Genomic DNA, 19,141 nt, shown 5'->3' on the forward strand with positions numbered 1-19,141 from the left:
TTGTACAAAACAGAGGAAATAACTTCTTAAGGTAGGCTATTGAAGTCAAGAACTTTCAAGTTATCAGACTCATCACCTTTTAATAAGAATATAACATATAGAATCCTTTCAGGCTAGATTTCAGTGTGAATCCGCAAGTGCTCAGTCTAAGAATCTTAGCAAGACTAAATGCACCAGACTTACAGCCTGTCACTTGCTATCATTTATAATGTTTCATAGATGTCATGACAACTTGCCATAGTAATTTATCTTAGGAAGTAAAGTAGAAAAAAAAAGGTTTTTGATGATTTCTGCATGCCAGTTTTACTGGGTTGTTTATTGTATATACACTTTTCATATTTCTATTATTATTTATAAAGTATATTATTTGAGGAAATATACAAGTATGTAAATTGAGTGCTAGATACGTTTTAATAAATTCTAAATGTCAATACACCAAATAATTTGCTGAAAGAATACAGATACAAATGATAAAAGTATATCATTCAGAAATTAGTGGAGCGAGCTTAAGTGTTAGTGTAGGTAAAGACTAATTTTTTTGCCATTAAGCTTAGAGTTTTTTTCGGTCAGCAAAGAGATTAGATGATTGTGCTTTGCTGTAGAAACTCCAGTGGGAACACTCAAAACATTAAACCCCAACAATATTAACACTGTATTCATTCTCAAGCAAATAAAAATGACCTTCTCTGATATTCAGACAGTTCTGGAAGCATTTTAATCTGACAGCCTTGGTTTCCCATGGCAAACTATCCATGTGCTGAGAGTGTTCACAGCACCTATTATGATGACTTCAATTTTGTGAAGTGAACCTATGAAAAGTATGAACAAATGTCCTTAAGGGGTACATTTGGTAAAGCCTTTCAAGGGCTCCCTAAAGGGAAATGATTATTTTGTTAACACTGACTTAAAATAAAAATGTTCATAACCAAATCAAGAGAAGACAACTTTTTACTCATTACGGGGCTGAGTTTGTTTCTGATAAGAGACTGAAAATGCACATAGAATATGCCTTTTTCTCCTCCTTGATCGATCCTAACTGTAGCCAAAGTTCAATATCCTTCTAATATTTACATTTTAAGCCTATTCTGGCAAATGGCTACTTGAAACAGATCAATAGTATAATATATTTAAACTGTGATTGATAACACAGAAAAAGTCAACTGAGAGGGCTTAGGTATTCATAGAAAATGTGTAGGGGTTTTTTTGTTTGTTTTTGCCTTTACCTGTGATTCAAAGCTCCTTTTGTTTTAAAGAGAAGTTTGCCAATTTTTGCAAGTGATTCTAAGATCAGATGAGTGTTGTAGTTACTTAGATATTTATAAAAAGTACAAACCCATTCTAAAACAATTAATTTAAGCAATCCTATGTTGTAAACATCCGCCAAATTCTCAACTAAAAGTCAAAACAATTACTTTGCCCAACTTCTGATCAGATTAGTATGAACTCTGATTAACATAACTTCACACATAAATTTTATTTTTAGCCAGTCTTTATTGCTTCTCCTGTATTACTTCAACTTAGATAATAGTTTATTTTAAACAATTTCCTGCACTCTGGATCAACTCATTAGTGACAAAATCATACAAGTTTTTAAAACTTTGTAGCTCATATGGTCAAAGCTCATGTTTTTGCAGAGTAGAAAATTAAGGCACAGAGTTCAGTAGTTGTCCCATAGCCACAGCTGGTTAGTGAATAGTAGGAACAGGAATCTGAAGTACACTTCCTCAACTGACAAAATAACTTTAAAGATCTCTAAGGTTACATTTAATTATAGAAGTCTATGATTTAACCACATAAAGAAGGCTACTAATATATATACTCCTTGACATTCAAGAAGAACCTGCCATGTTAACTTCAGAATTCCCATTTACAAGTACTATGGTAAGAACAATTTCCAAAGATCATATTTACCACAAAATGAAACAAAAAGAGTAGATGTATACTTGAATCTCAATGGGAATACTGTATATACAATGGAGTAATATATGAGCTAATGAAAAAAAAGCTCATGAGGTGTGAGCGTGGGGTGGAGGTTTAAATTCAAACCCATACCCCTTGTAGTGCCCAGGACTCAAACCCTTGCCCTAGTAAAACTTGACAAACTACTACATGACACGTTTTAATGGACTGTATGAAGGTCACCTATGATTGAATAAGATGCTGATCACTAAATCCACAATTGCCATACAGATATGCATATTTCTTCAAGTTTGCTTGAATAATTTATATTCTATAATTGAATAATCTATATCCTCATTTTTATTTTAAATCTGTGGTCCATTTGCCCCAGGTCTTCCCTTCCTCACCCTAAAAGTACAAAAATACAGCTAAGTTACCATCCTGCTATTTCCCAAATTCCATCTTAATTTTCTCTAAAAATTATTCAGCCTATTTCTGCCAGTACATTTGCTTTATTTGTGTATTTTCTTTCATTTTTCTAACTTTCTCTTCAATGTGGATACAATATATGCAGTCTGCTCTCAAACTGCATATGCTGACAGTGAAAAGGAACAGTATGTTAAATATAATCCATAAATAACCCACAAACACTAATTTTAGTCAATAGTTTTAACCTCCTTCTCCTCTTAAAGGCAGTGAAGAGCAAATTTATTAATTTGCGATTACTTCACTGTCTCCTGCAGACATTAATGACGAGGAAAATGCCAAATGTTATGAGGAAAAGGTGAATAGAAACAAACAAAAAAGTTCTGTATCTGAAAACTAGGTAATCAATAGTTAAACATAACATAGTTGACTATACACTATCTTATAACACAAACCTCTTGGACATCATGTAAGAAAATGTTTTAGAGTAACCTTATTATATCATGAAATTGAAATATATTTATAAAAGAAAATTATTTAAAAAGAACTGCTAAATACTGAGAAAAATTATCTAAGAAAAATAAGTAGTAGATATAATTTTAGAGCTAACAGCTATTGTGTTTGAAAGCAGCAACTATTTTATTTGTTAGCTCTGACATTTGGGAAAAGAAAATTGAGAAGGTCATTCTTTAGAATGGGGAAGAATTTGATGTTCAAAGTTTATAGGCTAGTCAGCTTATATCAGCTAACTGGAATGGTATTTTAGTTAGTTTGGGTTGCTCTAACAGAAATACCATAGACTAAGTGACTTAAACAACAGGAATTTATTTCTCACAGTTCTGGAGACTGGAGTCCAAGATCAGGATGTCAGCACTTACTTGCTGTTATCTCACACCCCAGAGAGGCAAGCTCTCTGGTCTCTTCTTAGAAGGACACTAATCCCATTATGGAAGCTTGAATGTCATGACCTAATTACCTCCCAAAGGCCCCGCCTCCTAATACCATCACATTAGGGCTCCAACATATGAATCTGGGGAAACGCAAACATTCAGTCCAGAGTAAACGGTGTTAAGAGTCCTCATCAAACAGCCATTGTACACGATATGTAAATCACTTCTGACCAAGTGACTCACTGGAGAAAAGGTGAATCACAGACAATACTGTATTTGAACCATGGTCAACTTAAAAGATGTCTAACCTGGTAAATTATCAGAATCACTTGTGAAGGTTTATTTTGATATAATTAAATTACTTTAAAAATATTTTTTAAAACAGAGCATTTAATAACACAACTGAAAACCAAATGAACAACTAAAACAGTTTTTGTTGTTTCACATTCTTTCACTCTTCTGGGCCATTCAACCTAAAACCTAAAATTTTATATACTTTTTTACCTTTTTATATCTTTTTATATACTTTTTTATCTCTTTTCCCTGCTTTGTCCTTTTTTTCTCTTTTTTTGTTCCTTAACAGTTACCTATAATTCTATGCATTTTCCATCCTCCTTAGTGTCTGTCTTCCTTGCTTTTCTGCAAATTTGACGAAGTTAGGATTCTCACCACCATATATAGCAGTGCCTGGCATATGGTAGGCACTAGTGAATATACGTTGAAAGAATGAATGGAATTGAGTATCCATTGCTGTTAGGGTGCAAGCTCTACATTTAGAAGTTACACTTCCTTGTCAACAGTTGAGCTCAAATAAGAAGTTGACCTCACATTCGTATGCTCTTCATTTGTATATACCTCAGGCAGAATACAAGGTCCGGTCAAACAAGACCACAAAAGCTTGGTGAGAAATCATATGTCCTGCTCACCTCTGTAGGTTATGCCAGCTCTCCCAGATTATTATTATTTTTTTCTACCAAGTCCCCTCCAGTGGTACAACTGGGCATTAGCTGCCTTAGCTCCATCCTTTTCACTCTACAATTCAACATCCCCAGCATAAAAGATGACTGAACCAGAGGTGGTAACTAGGTGGTGCCACTGGGATGGATCAAGCGCACAGATGATTGTTGTGGTGGTGCTTTTGTTATTCGTTAGTTTTCTTGGTTTGTAGAGTGTTAGCCTTCACAGTTAGCCTATATGTGCAGTATGTTGGCCTGCATGGTATTTTTGTAATGTGATAATTTGGTAACATTTTTAAATTTCGAGATTTAAACAACAACAACAGATCTAGATTTCTTGCTTCTCATGAAAAATGAAATGTCTGGCACAACCTGTTAATGTTCCTTATGGTAAAAAATAAGTGGAGGTGAGAGGTGTTCTACCTCAAGTGGACCATTAGCTCTCTCCGGTTTTATCATACTTTCTGTCACCCTCAAGTAAGTCTAGATACTGAAGTCTAGACTCAGTTGCTACTTACTGTCATGTTGAGCCATTGGATTTTATCACACCTGACACATTTTACTATTTATAACTTGCCTCACTCTATTAAGTAAGTATTTGAATTTGTGAATCTATTCATAAATGAATGAGTTCTATAGATGGAATTACATGAATTAGTTATCTATTGCTGTAAAACAAATTAACCCCAAAATTCAGTGTCTCAAAACAATAAATATTTATTGTCTCACATAGTCTCTATGGATCAGGAATCTGGGAGCCACTATGTGGGTGGTGCCGGTTTGGAGTCTCTCTTGAGGTTGCTGTAATGCATTTGGCTTTGGCTGAGTCAACTGAAATCTTGACTGGGCTGGAGGCTCTGCTTTCAAGATGGCTCACTCACACGGCTATTGACTAGAGGTCTCAGTTCCTTGCTGTGTGGACTTCTCCACTGGGCTGCTTGTGGGACCTCATAACTTGTCACCTGGCTTTGCCCGGAGTGAGTGACCCAAGAGAGAGAGGGCAAGGAGGAAGGCTCATGCCTTTTATGACCTCATCTCCAAAGTCAAACGTCATCACATTTGCCTTATTTTATTCATTAGAAGTGAGTCACTAAGTCCAGCCTGCACTCAAAGGGAGGGAAGTTAAACTCTACCTCTTGAAAGAAGTATCATAAGGTTTGTGAAACTTAGATGTAGCAATCTTGGTCTTTGGGTCTTGGACTTGGTTGAATCATCAAATAATTGCTTTATTTTAATCTAGGTATTATCAAATACCTATTGCTTTACCTAATTTTAATATTTCAAAGCTCCTTTCAGTTTATTCTGTATATACTATTCCAAGTAAAACTGGGAGCCCCCAGAGAGTTACAAATTATAATATTTTAAGTTTAAAAAATTGTGAAATGCGTCCAAAGAGATTATTAACTCAATTTTAGGAAAACCACTCCTACATTTTAGTGAAACACAAACTTTCAGTTACTTATCATCCATCACCTAGGTAGTCTGAGAAGCTGGTATATAACTGGTCATTTCATATTACAATTATTTCTTTGTTCCTGGATGTGCAATTTCAGTATCACTGTAGGCAAATTTCTTCTTAAACATTTATAGCTGTAATCATCAGTAATCCCCTGGATAGTGGTAAGGTTCTACTTTTTTTAATCTTTTTTTGTCTTTTTTATATGACTATACTATTCAGCCTCAGCAGGAAGCAGGTCCTCATTACACTTTATACCATCCCCAAAGAGAAAGAGTAGAGAGGTTCTGAAAGAAGGGGGAATCTGAACAGAAGGGCAAATTCAGAGACCAGCTAGGGAACTTCAGAAAGTAGAAGTTGCTCTCCTGCTTCTCTTTGGTGATGCCCTTTACACTTTAAGCCTTCAAACTGCAGATATATTTTGATATGTCCAGTTAATGTATTGACAGTAGACGTATTAATAGGTTTCTTTATTTTTTATCTTTCAGTGTTAATCAAATTATGGTGGCAGGGAGAAGTACAGATACATAACCATTCACTTGTTAAAAGAATTTTAATTTACTCAAGATCGGTTCCCATACGGCACTGATGTCAAATAAGATTCACAGCTCTGATCCAATATATGCTTAATGATTTCATCCATGCTTTGTCTCTTCTATTTTATTAGGAAACAAAACTAACTTACTTTATTTTTTTGCTAAAATGGACTACTCCATTTTTTGAGATTTTGTTCATAGCATTGAGTTCTGTAAGTTTAGTACTCATTTCCTACTCATAGCAGGGTCAGTAGCAATCATGTTAGCAGAAATAAATTTTTATATAGCCTACATTTTTCTATGAGGCAATGATTTTTACAGTATATAAAGTTTGTGATATATATATGTGTATATATTCACTAAAAGTCAATGACATCTCTTGAAATGTTATGACATATTTTTATCATGCTTCCTCTAACTTACTGGGTTCCTTGGCTATATTATTCGCTAGTTTGGGTTGATTTCACGAAGTATGCTGGAATTCAATTTTTGAAAACGTAGTGTGGGTGTTGACTGGGGATTGTTGCAGTTTACCAAATCACTTTCAGAATTTAAACTCTGCTGTTTTTACTCAGGTGATTTAAAAAATATAAAAATACACATACAACAAAATTTTCTTGTTAATTTGGTAAAGCTGGGTCATACAAAATAACCTTATTTTCTTACTGATTTATGAGAAATTGTAAATAAATCCTATTCTAAAATAACCACTAGTCAGGTATAATCTCTCTCTGTGTGTGTGTGTGTGTGTGTGTGTGTGTGTGTGTGTGTGTACATATAAAGAATTTTTGTGGAAGAATAATTTAAATCACTGGTCAATAACACTGTGGCCTTGTTTCTTCAACTGTCTGTGTAGATCAATCTATCCTTTATAAGCAGAGATAAGATTTTACCTTATTGTGACAAATACACAAGGTCCTTGCACTTTAGAACACTATCGTAGAACACAGAAAATGATCGCAAAATAATACCAAGAATAATAATACCCCAAGAATCAATAACAGTGAAGTTATTATTGCTAATAGCACTAAGTCACTGATCTGGACAATTTTTTAAGTTTGTTTGCTAAGGTTAAAAAAAGAAAAAGAAAAGAAAAACTCTCTTAGAGATGTGCAATTTGAATGTGCTTCTGGTGTTAATGGAGCAGTCTTTTCTAAGCTTTAACAGGTCACAATTAATCAACCCCAATCAATACAAGCATCGTAGCTATAGTATCACTGTACTTACCCATGATGGTTAGGGCTGTAGCTTTTGTCAATTCTTCTTTCATTGACTCTATTACTTCTAAATTACCACCATCCAGGTTGCATCTGTTTATGGTTCCATTTCCCGAACTGATCCAATAAAGTTTGTTTTCCACATAGTCTACTGATAGTCCTGTAATTAAATTATACGATTTAAACATAATGGTAGCCACTTAAATTATAATATTCACCTAGCACTGGGGTTTGGGGAAAAAAATCAGTTTCAGGCTCAGATTTTTGTCTTTAAAAATAATATCTGGCTAACAGGGAGATATACACACACTGTTTTAACTATCGGTCAAATAATATACTTTTAGAGACACAGTGGTTATCTCTGTTATCATAACAATTTTATGACATTAAGAGGAATGATTGTTCCATTTTACAGATAAGGAAAATAATACCTAGAATAGTTAAGAAATCTATTTGAGGCCATAGCTAGTAAGTGGACATTCTGGAAATTTTAAGAAAGTTTCTGTTTCTAAACTGAATGTCTGCCCTCTTCATTACGCTGCTTTGCCTCAGAAAGTTTTAATGTGCAATACTCATTTGGGATACTTATTCATGATATTTATAATTTCTCCTTTACTTTTAGTAAAAGTTACTTTAGAAAGTTATAGATTTAAATTGGTGTTTTCAGTAGTTTTCAAGTAAATCCAAAGGTAGGAGAATTTCAACAACTAGTAATTTCACTGAAGCATGGCAGTGAATTGGGCTCATATAGGAGATGCCATTGAGAAACAAACCATACAGCAAGTAAGTGAACCAAGCCAATGGCTTAAGACCATTGTCCCTACATGGCACAGTGCGTCACTGTAAGTTAGCTTTTTGTAGTTTATGAACAATTACATACATTATAGGGGTGTTCATGGTTTTCAAAGGTATCAGGACATGTAAATTTTGATTGCCAAGGGTATACATCTAATTAATTAATTAATTAATTACAGGCATTCTCAGTAGGCTTATGATCTACATTGTAACAGTAACACTGTGGCTCCATGTTGGTCTTCTGTGACCCACAACTACTTACGAAAAAGCACATGTGGGCACATCCTCAGGCATACAATAAATAAACTGTTTCTGGGGTCTCCCTCACAGAATGTAATGAACAAACTACAAAAAAGTCCCTTCCCTATTAAAAAAAAAACAACAACAAAAAACTAAGATGAAGAAAAGGAAAGAAAGAAGAAAGGAAGACAAGAAGGAAGAAAAGAAGGAAGACAACTGGAGAGAATCATACGAGTTCAAGTACACTGAGAAAGTGATACCATATCCAGAGTGGACCAGTTTTCAGCAAGTAGCAATAATAAAACAAGCCTATACAATATACCAGCTATTTACTGACTTATTGGTATGTTTTCTTAACAAAAATCTGGGAGATTCACCAGCAAAATCACAATGCATAAAATTAGACACTGCAGGGATAAAATTTTCAGATTTTTTTTTTGATAACCACTGTGGATAATTGGCTTTAATTACTATGAAAAAAAATAATCAAATAAAAACGATCACAGCCATATTCTATGATATAATACTTTCATGGTGAAAATCATTCATCATTCTTTTTTTTTTTTTTTTTTTTTTGCGGCACGCAGGCCTCTCACTGCTGTGGCCTCTCCCGTTGTGGAGCACAGGCTCTGGACGCACAGGCTCAGTGGCCATGGCTCACGGGCACAGCTGCTCCGCGGCATGTGGGATCTTCCCAGACCAGGGGCACGAACCCGTGTCCCCTGCATTGGCAGGCGGACTCTCAACCACTGCGCCACCAGGGAAGCCCCATCATTCAATTTTTTTATGAGAGAGAGTTTGGTTAGTCTACAGGTTCTTCCTAAGCCACCTCCATCTATCTTTTCTGGTATTAATAAATTCTGGTTTAGACAGCTTAATTTTCAGAAGTGGTCTATTTTACCTTCTACTTAGTTGACCATCTAAAGCACGTAATTCCATCTTTAAACAGCAATGAAGTGTATCTTTACTATAGATTTATGGTACAAAATATAACCCCAAACTTTCTACTGCCAAATTTTCAGCAAGTATCAAATTAATGAATATATTTATGAAAATTTCCCTTTAAGAAAAGTTACCTATCTCCCTGTGTATTCCAAACTTTACCTCTCAATCAAGCCGAACCATCAGAGAGTTATCTGCATGTTTAGATTGCTAAGTTTTTCTCCCTCTCTGAATCTCCTGCTGAATTGAACTTTGGCATTGTGCCCTTGGTTTAAATGAAAGATGGTATAAGAAGTAGCCATAGGAAACCCACTGTAATACTTGCCAGGATATAGTGTCTGAAATAATATATCACAGTGTGACCTCTTTATATAAGGACCCATGGGAGAAATCTCTTTCAGGACTCAGTGCCAGAAAAAGCTTTATGCGGAAAATATAAAATTGTAACTGATCATATTTCTCTCTTTGCTTTGGCTGCAAAGAAACTGAAGAGTCAGATTTGTGACCCATCTCTGGCAATTGTAAAGGAATTGCATTTATACCATAAACTTCCTTCTGGCTTCAACAGGCTAATCGATTATTTTCCTTCACCTTGATTTTTAAAATCAATATTTTTATCTGTTCCATCTTAGGGAATGTGTTTGTTTAAGTTTCTTCAACTCCTTTTTGTAAGAAGAGGGTACATATTGAATACGCTCAACTCCAGATTAACCCACAATATCAGAATTTTCTCATCTACCTAAAACTCTGCAGTTTCTAGACCCGAACTTAGGTTTTGTAAAGCAGTTATACAGAGCAAAGAAGTTGCAGCGTTTGGGTCAGAGTTCCCCAGTTTTTACTACTGAACATCTTTGTCCCTGGACTGTGCGTGCTGAGAGGAAAGAAGCTGCTGTCATTGTGAGCTTTTCACCTTCAGCGCTGAGCATGATGCCTAGAGCAGAGAAGAAAATTTATAAACACTGAATGAAGGCATGGGTTATTTAATTAACTCCACTATGAAAATTATAAGTTGTCTTCAAGGAGTTCTGCCTAGTAAAGTTGAATTATCCCCATGACAGAATTTTTCTTCTATACTACTTATGTCCATGTATTACGAAAATAGGGAGGAAAGGCAATGATTCAATAGAGCTACTTGGTATGGCTTATATTTTTTTATATCAATGTTAATACAAAATAGTTTAGGATAAATAGTTTTAAGGTTTATAGGAAAAAAAATTAAAGTTCCTATTTTAATCTATATATGTATGTGATATGTCACCTAGCCATCTACATATACCTTCTCTCCTGTCAGATATATTAGCTTAACCCCAGAATGCCCTTGAGCGGGTTTATTTCCAGGTGTATACGAGAACTGAAATATTTTAATAATCCTATTATGAATTCAAGAAACTGATGATATACATTTTAAATTCATAGATGAGCATGTTTAGAAGTACATATTTATAAACTTCATTAACATAAATGTTTTTACATAAGATTTTTAAACTTTGTTATTATGCTTAGGTTTTAATAACATTGAAGAATTAATTGGTATCTATCTATTGGAATAATTTCAAAAGATAAATCATTAAGCAGTAAACTAATAGTGGTTTTGATGTAACTGAAGCTACTCAATGATTTTAGCATACTAAGTCAAGAGCCATGAGAAAACAGATCAAATATAAGCATGTCCATAAAACTGTCCTGGAACCTGTGCAGAGAAATATAATTATGTCTGTACTAGAAGATCCTCAGAATGGGTAACTAAGATTAAAATATCTTCAAAAGGACTGTAAGGTCTGTCTGAAGAATATGCCATTAGTAATATAGAGTCATTTCTGCCAGACATATTTATTTTTAAAATCATCTGGATCTGGTAATCAAAAGAGAAAATTGAGATTAAATAATATAATAGGTATATCAATGGAAGAAAAGTCATCACCTAAACCGAAAAACCTTTATGAAAAGAAAAACCTACCTTTTTACCTATCTTTTCTATTATTATAAAAATGCAGAGGTAATCCATCTGCTTTGATTCTAACATTCGTTATTTTAAACCAAAGATTTCACTTAATATATTATTTTATTTGAACATTTTGATTTAAACCAGCTTATTTTTTAATTTAGACAATGTAACTTGTGAAAATTATATAACTGCTCTCATAGTAGGAACATTCCATACACTGATATAAGAAACAACTACACATTTTTAAAAAATATAATCTAACTATATTTTCCATATATCACTAAAAAAATTAAGTCCATTAAGTTTTAAGTGTTGTTACAATTAAGACTGGAAAGTTCATTTTTATGTGTCTCATTTCTTTTCTTTTTTATATCACTGAAAATGAGATCAATATACCATGCAATGTGGAATTAAAACAAAAATGCAAATATATAGAAAAAATTTTTTTAATTGAGGCTTTCTAGGGATAGTAATTATCTAATTTTTTCCATCACTTGTCAAATTTAATTTCAAAATTTTCATCCCTAGCAGTGCATTATAACTATCTGGAAAGCTATTAAAAATACCGATCCCAATCACAGAAATTCTAATTTAATTGGTTTATGTTGGTCCCAGGCATCAGTATTTTTAAGAAATCTCTCCAGGTCATTTTGGAATACAAAATTTAAGAAATTTCTTTTAAACACTGCATATTTTTATAATCTTTTAAATTTGAATTTTTAAAAGGTTCAATGAGGCCTTTTAAATTTTGCTGGAAAGTGGGTCATGATGAGATCTTTGGAGACAGAGAAATACTGAAGATGTAGATAGGGAAAAACACATACTATGGATATTTAAATGTAGATGATTAACTTCAAGGCCTCTAGACGCGTATAAATAACATTGAAATCTTCTAAATATTTTCTTCGTAGTGTTATCTTCAGACAATAGAACACAACTTCTGCTTCTGGAATTGTGAAAGTTGTAGAAACTAGCTATTGAAAACACAAAAAATGGGAAAATATTGTAAAGTTGTATGCCCTACTATACTTGTAGAATAATTATAATGTTCTGGATATTCCAAAATGGAGATCTTTTCATAGTACACCAAAACAGGCATGATTATTCCTGGGGCAGCACTTTCTCTGAAACATTGAACTTTTAGCTTCAAAGGAGCATTGTTAATCCATGGAGAAGTAGAATAGGATTAATTGCCTACTCACAATTAGGCTGTCTCAAGAAATGCTTTATCCCTTCTGAGAATACTTAGATTTTGTAAGTTAAAGAATAAATATCCTGACTGGTGTGAAGTGATACCTCGTTGCAGTTTTGATTTGCATTTCTTTAATAATTAGTGGTGTTGAACATCTTTTCATGTGTCTCTTGGACATCTGTATGTCTTCTCTGGTGATATGTCTATTTAGGTCTTCTGCCAGTTTTTTAATTGAATTGCTTGTTTTTTTGATATTGAACTCCATGAGCTGTTTGTATATTTTGCAGATTCATCCTTTGTCCATTGTTTCCTTTGCAAATATTTTCTCCCATTCTGAGGGTTGTCTTTTCGTCTTGTTTATGCTTTATGGTGTCAGGGAAGGGGAAGCTGGGGTGAAGTGAGAGTAGCATCAACATATATACACTACCAAATGTAAAATAGATAGCTAGTGGGAAGCAGCAGCAAAGCACAAGATCAGCTCGGTGTTTTGAGATGACCTAGAGAGGTGGGATAGGGAGGGTTGGAGGGAGGCTCAAGAGGAGGGGATATGGGGACATATGTATGCATATGGCTGATTCACTTTGTTGTACAACAGAAACTAACACAGTATTGTGAAGCAATTATACTCCAATAAAGATCTATTAAAAAAAAAAAAGAATAAATATCCTGAGGAAGCCCAAATTACTGTTTGTGTCCCTGGATTCTCTCTGAAGTGAACACAAATATAAACGGCCACCCTCCAATCACTTTGTCTAAGCGTCTCTGGGTTGATCTGACAGAAGGCTAGGTAGCCTTTGTGGCTACACACTCACTTCACCATTGTGAGGTTGTAATAATAAGAAGGTTATAAAAGGGCGTCATATCCTAGTGTCTGCCACATAGATGTACTTAATACATTTTACCTATTTATTAGTAGTATAGCTTTTTGTATTTCCCTTTCAAGCTAAAATTCTATTTTTAAAATTTACAACCATTTCTCTGGTAATCCCTACAAATGATAATTTTGAGATAATTTAATGAGAAATACTCAGATTGTGCACTTAATTTTTAATACAGTATTTTCTCAATTATACAGATACATCAAAATTAGAAACATCTGTTCTATGAAAGCCAATCAGAAATATGCTTCAGCCTGAGACAAAGTATTTGCAATCCACATATCCATCAAAAGACTAGGATCTTGAAAAGAACTCTCAAAACTCAATAGTTTAAAAAAAATAGAATTAGGAAATGGGGAAAATAAATGAACAGAAATCTCACAGGAGATATACATACGGCAAGTAAGTACATGAAAAAGATGTTCAACGTCACAGAAAATGCAAACTAAAATGACAATGAGTATCACTACACACTTATAAAAATGACTACAATAAAGCTAGTGACAAAAATAAATGCTGGCAAAGACGTAGGAAAAAACTATATCACTGACACATTGCTGGTTGGAATGTAAAATGGTACAGCCACTCTGGAAAAGAACTGGGCAGTTTCTTATGAAATTAAGCATATTATTACCATAGGTCCCACTAATTGCACTCCTGGGAATTTATCCCAGAGAAATGAAAATGGATGTTCACACAAAAACTTGTACATGAATGTTTATAACAGCTTTATTTGTTGTAGTCATGAAATGGAGCAGGACCCTATGGGCCTCCTGGGCACAAAAGCCTTTCTGTGTCCCCTTCCCTGAGTTCCAAAGGGCAGGTTCAAACAGCTGCTAATCAGGGAAGGGAGGGGATGTGGAGATAAGGGAGGAGCAGTCAAGAGACAACAGTACAGTCTAGGGGCAGCGCCCTGGTTTCCCCTCAAGGGATATACATAACATTATCTTTGAGCTCTTCTCAGAACTAAAGCCCCCAAATGGAAGATGTTACCTGCTTGACGAAGCATTCTTCATTCCAGAGAAGGTCTGAATTGAGGGAATGCGGGCCCTGCACTTACCGTCCCCTGATCTTAATCAGCAACCCTGCCCCAGGACTATAAGACTCCTCACACCACGCTGCCCCCCCCCCCCACAAGGTGGAGACACACAGTTTTGAGGGCATTAGCCTGCTGTGGCCCCCTTTGCCTGGCAAAGTAATAAAGCTATTCTTTTCTACTTCACCCAAAACTCTGTCTCCGAGATTTAATTCAGTGTCAGTGTATAGAGGCCGGATTTGGCTTCAGTCAGAAACTGGAATCATCCCATTTCCTTCAACAGGAGAATGTTTAGGTAAACTATGGTATGTACATACCATGGCATACTACTCAGCATTAAAAAGGAAAGAAAAAAACAACAATAACAAACTATTCATACATGAAACAATTTTGATGACTCTACAAGGATAAATGCTAAGTGGAAAAAAGTCAACCCAAAAGCTTACATACTGTATGATTCCACTTATTTAACATTTTAAAATGACAAAATTTTAGGGCTTCCCTGGTGGCGCAGTGGTTGAGAGTCTGCCTGCTGATGCAGGGGGACACGGGTTTCGTGCCCCGGTCTGGGAATATCCCACACGCCGCGGAGAGGCTGGGCCCATGAGCCATGGCCGCTAAGCCTGCGTGCCCGGAGCCTGTGCTCCGCAACAGGAGAGGCCACAACAGTGAGAGGCTGGCGTACCGCAAAATAAATAAATAAATAAAATGACAAAATTTTAGAAATGGAAGATAGTGTGGGGAGGAAAAAAAGGGGGAGGAGGGGGTAGGTGTGGTTATAAAAGGGTATCAGGAAGGATTGTTGTGATATTGGAATTATTCATTATCTTATTTTGCTTTCTTTTTTTCCCATCCACTTATCCACAGAAGTCGATTCAGTTTATTCAGTATTTTGACTCTGATATTGGATACAGCAACCTATACATGTTATAAAATTGTACAGATCTAAATATACAAACACACAAATGAATACTAATAATACATAATCTGAATAAGATTGGTGGATTGTATTAAGGTCAATATCTGAGTTGTAATATTTTACTGTAGTTTTACATAATATTCCAATTGGGGAAAATCAGATAAAGTATACACGGAACCCCTCTGCATTATTTTTTATAACTGCACGTGAATCTAAAATTACCTCAATAAAAATTTCAATTCAAAAATATTATTCAACAAAAAGTTGAGAATGTAGGGTATCAGAATATGCCACTCCAAAATAGACCTCTTTGGTTTAAAGATTATTTTGTCCTGAAGATAATTAAGAAACAACAGACACTAAAAATCAAAGCTCTCTGCCCTCTTTTTGCTGAAAGCGGGCTTAGCCTCTTAATCACCAGAGACAGATCTAGATTTACCAGCCCAGAGACAGCACTGAGAGGAATCTATGTAACAAAAGTTACCGAAATGACCTTATCTTTCCTTAGTTTTCCTCATATATTTACCTTCTCATAGTACACCTTCCTTGAAAGTTTAAAACCTTTTTCCTTTATCTTTTTATTTCTCTACAAATTTATTGTTCTTTGGTAAGATGCTATATAAGCACAAGTTCTAACCACTCCTTTGAGTTACTCTTCAATGAGTTTCTCTCACATGTATGTGTGCTATGAGAGTTAATAAACTCTGTTTTCCTCTTTTTAATTTGTCTGTTGTCAGTCTAATTTCCAGGGCCCTAGCCAGAGAACCTAGGATAGAGGAAATACTTTTTTGTTTTTTTTCTTCTATTCCAAGTATCTATATCGCCCTCATCTTAACTTGACCTAAAGGATTCCTTGAAATAATCCTCTCAATTCACTCCACTTTAAGAAGTCACTGATGGGGCTTCCCTGGCGGTGCAGTGGTTAAGAATCTGCCTGCCAATGCAGGGGACATGGGTTCGAGCCCTGGTCCGGGAAGATCCCACATGCCGCAGAGCAACTAAGCCTGTGCGTCACAACTACTGAGCCTGCACTCTACAGCTTATGAGCCACAACTACGGGGCCCACACACCACAGCTACCAAAGCCTGCGTGCCTAGAGCCTGTGCTCTGCAACAAGAGAAGCCACTGCAATGAGAAGCCCATGCACCACAAAAAAGAATAGCCTCCACTCGCCGCAACTAGAGAAAACCTGTGCTCAGCAACAAAGACCCAACATAGCCAAAGATAAATAAATAAATGAATTAAAAGAAAAAAAGTCACTGATGACACACAGTTACAGACCTAAGTTAATTAGTTCCTTATTACTTATTGTATCAAGTTAGGATTTCAGCATCTCCTCCATTCTCCCTCACATAAATCATTTTACTTGGGACAATTTATATTTCAAGCTCTTAATGTCCCAAGCTCTTACTTGGAACAATTTATCTTATAGTTCAAGCTCTTAAAATTATGTGCCTTGTGAAAATAACATGCAAAATTAGAGGAAAAACAGAGTCAGTGACAGTTTATTTCTTAAGAAGTATTTTGTTCTAAAAGATCATTTTAAAAGGTTTAATGCCTACAGTTTTATAATTTCCCTAACCTATATTTATAGCTTGACAGGTAAAATAGAGCAAACTATTTTTAAAATCACTGAATTGTGTCATCTGAATATTTTAAAATTATAGTTCCTGTCAATATTATCCTAAATATTCCCTTGTATTAGATATTTTTTCCCCAGACACGCAGAATAATTCAGTTTTTTTAGATATATCATGATTTTGTGCCTTTTAAGCCTGTTTTTTTTTTTCTACTAAGAATAAGGAGGGCTTCCCTGGTGGCATAGTGGTTGAGAATCTGCCTGCTAATGCAGGGGACACGGGTTCGAGCTCTGGTCTGGGAAGATCCCACATGTCGCGGAGCAACTAGGCCCGTGAGCCACAACTACTGAGCCTGCGCTTCTGGAGCCTGTGCTCCGCTACAAGAGAGGCCGTGATAGTGAGAGGCCCGCACACCGTGATGAAGAGTGGCCCCCACTTGCCACAACTAGAGAAAGCCCTCGCACAGAAATGAAGACCCACCACAGCAAAAATAAATAAATTAATAAACTCCTACCACCAACATCTTCAAAAAAAAACCAAAAAAGAATAAGGAAAGCCCCTTCTTCCATCATACCTTAAAAACAAAAGCATATGTTTCCTTCAAGGTCCAGTTGAAGTTACAAAATATCACCAATTTGGTTACAACTCATTCCTCTATTTTTCTTTCTCACCAAGAATTAGTTGTACTATTTTTATAGTGTCTACTTACATTATCTTTATGGTGTCTGGATACAGTACTCGTGAACAATATTGGTTTTTGTTGTTGTGTAACTCTACTAAAGGTCTCATCAAATGGTTTATATTTCTGTTTTTTTCATGTACTGGACTATGACTTTGATAATGTGTCCCAGGTTTTATTTTCAGAGTCTGGAACCTAGTATGCACTTCATAACCTTTTTTTTTAATAACTTTTTTTTTTACACTCCATAATATTTGAATGAGTAAATGATCAGATTAAAAAATGTAACAAATTTAAATTATTTGTGTGTATATGAATGTGTAATTTTAATATCAGTTTGTTAATTCCTCCATTCTTTTTGGTAACCTATTATTATCATTTCTTTTGGGGTGCATAGCTCTATATGTTGATTAAACTTCATACATAATAAATGTAACTGTGCTGAGTAATAAGTATATATATATAACTGTATTACATCAAGCAAGGAAACATATCCAGAAATTTGTTTTAACCTTATTTTTAAAAATTGAGGTCCTTGAGTTCTTTTGATATGGTAAACAGTGTTTATGAATATTATCCATGGATAGATTTAAAAATCCACATATAAGGGTTAGAATGATTAAACAATAAAAAAAAATGTTTGGTAGGTTTCAAGAAGGTGTACTTGAAGGTTGAGTAAACAAATGACTTTTGGTTGGGATTACATTTATTTATTTATTTTTTAAAAAACTTATTTATTTTTGGCTGAGTTGGGTCTTTGTTGCTGTGTGCGGGCTTTCTCTAGTTGTGGTGAGCGGGGGCTACTCTTCCTTGTGGTGCGCAGGCTCAGTAGTTGTGGTGCACGGGCTTAGTCGCTCTGCGGCATATGGGATCTTCCCGGACCAGGGCTTGAACCCATTTACCCTGCCTTGGCAGGCAGATTCTTAACCACTGCACCACCAGGGAAGCCCTGGGATTACATTTAAAATGAACAGAAAACATCAAGAAAATAAAATATGTAGTTGTACTAGATTCTTAAGAATAAACCATGAAGGGTAATGCTGATTGACAAGCCAATATGCTTTATATGAGGCTTGAGGGATAAAATTCATAATATATAAACATTTTAAACTCTGAAATGGCTTTAAGTAGTAAATTAAAATCCCGTTTTGTAAACTGCTCTAAGCATTTAATGTATCCAAGACTGAGCAATAAATCTTAATTGAAAATATTTAGTTCAACAATGTATAATGGGAATGTTGATTTGTATTTAACAGAAACAAAGTTATTTAGCCCAAACTGCCTGAAGGCTGCAATTACTTGGTCTTCAGTGATACACACTCATAAAATGCCAAGTTGGGTGTTTTGATAAGATCACTATGCACTTCTCTTTCAAGTATTTCATGCATATGGATTTAACAGAAAACAAGTGAGGGAAATCCAGTGAATTAAAATATGAAAACAATTCCACAAACTAGAAGGGCTAGTATATCAGTGACATTACTGTTTAAAACATGCATTTAAAGATTCAGAAATAATTAATTGTGAGGCAAAATTGACACAGAGGTGAGACTGG

General features: G+C 35.0%; 1 protein-coding gene across 1 annotated transcript in view; it reads right to left on the reverse strand.

The window, feature by feature from the left end:
* Positions 1 to 19,141, reverse strand: part of LRP1B (LDL receptor related protein 1B) — a 1,473,103-nt gene that overhangs the window by 558,127 nt on the left and 895,835 nt on the right. Inside the window, exon 32 of the mRNA XM_065880137.1 lies at positions 7,391 to 7,540. Within this exon, the coding sequence (XP_065736209.1) occupies positions 7,391 to 7,540 (150 nt within the window). The remainder of the gene's footprint in view (positions 1 to 7,390; positions 7,541 to 19,141) is intronic.

Source organism: Phocoena phocoena, chromosome 7, assembly GCF_963924675.1.
Source record: "Phocoena phocoena chromosome 7, mPhoPho1.1, whole genome shotgun sequence".
In the NCBI taxonomy this organism is placed as follows: Eukaryota; Metazoa; Chordata; class Mammalia; order Artiodactyla; family Phocoenidae; genus Phocoena; species Phocoena phocoena.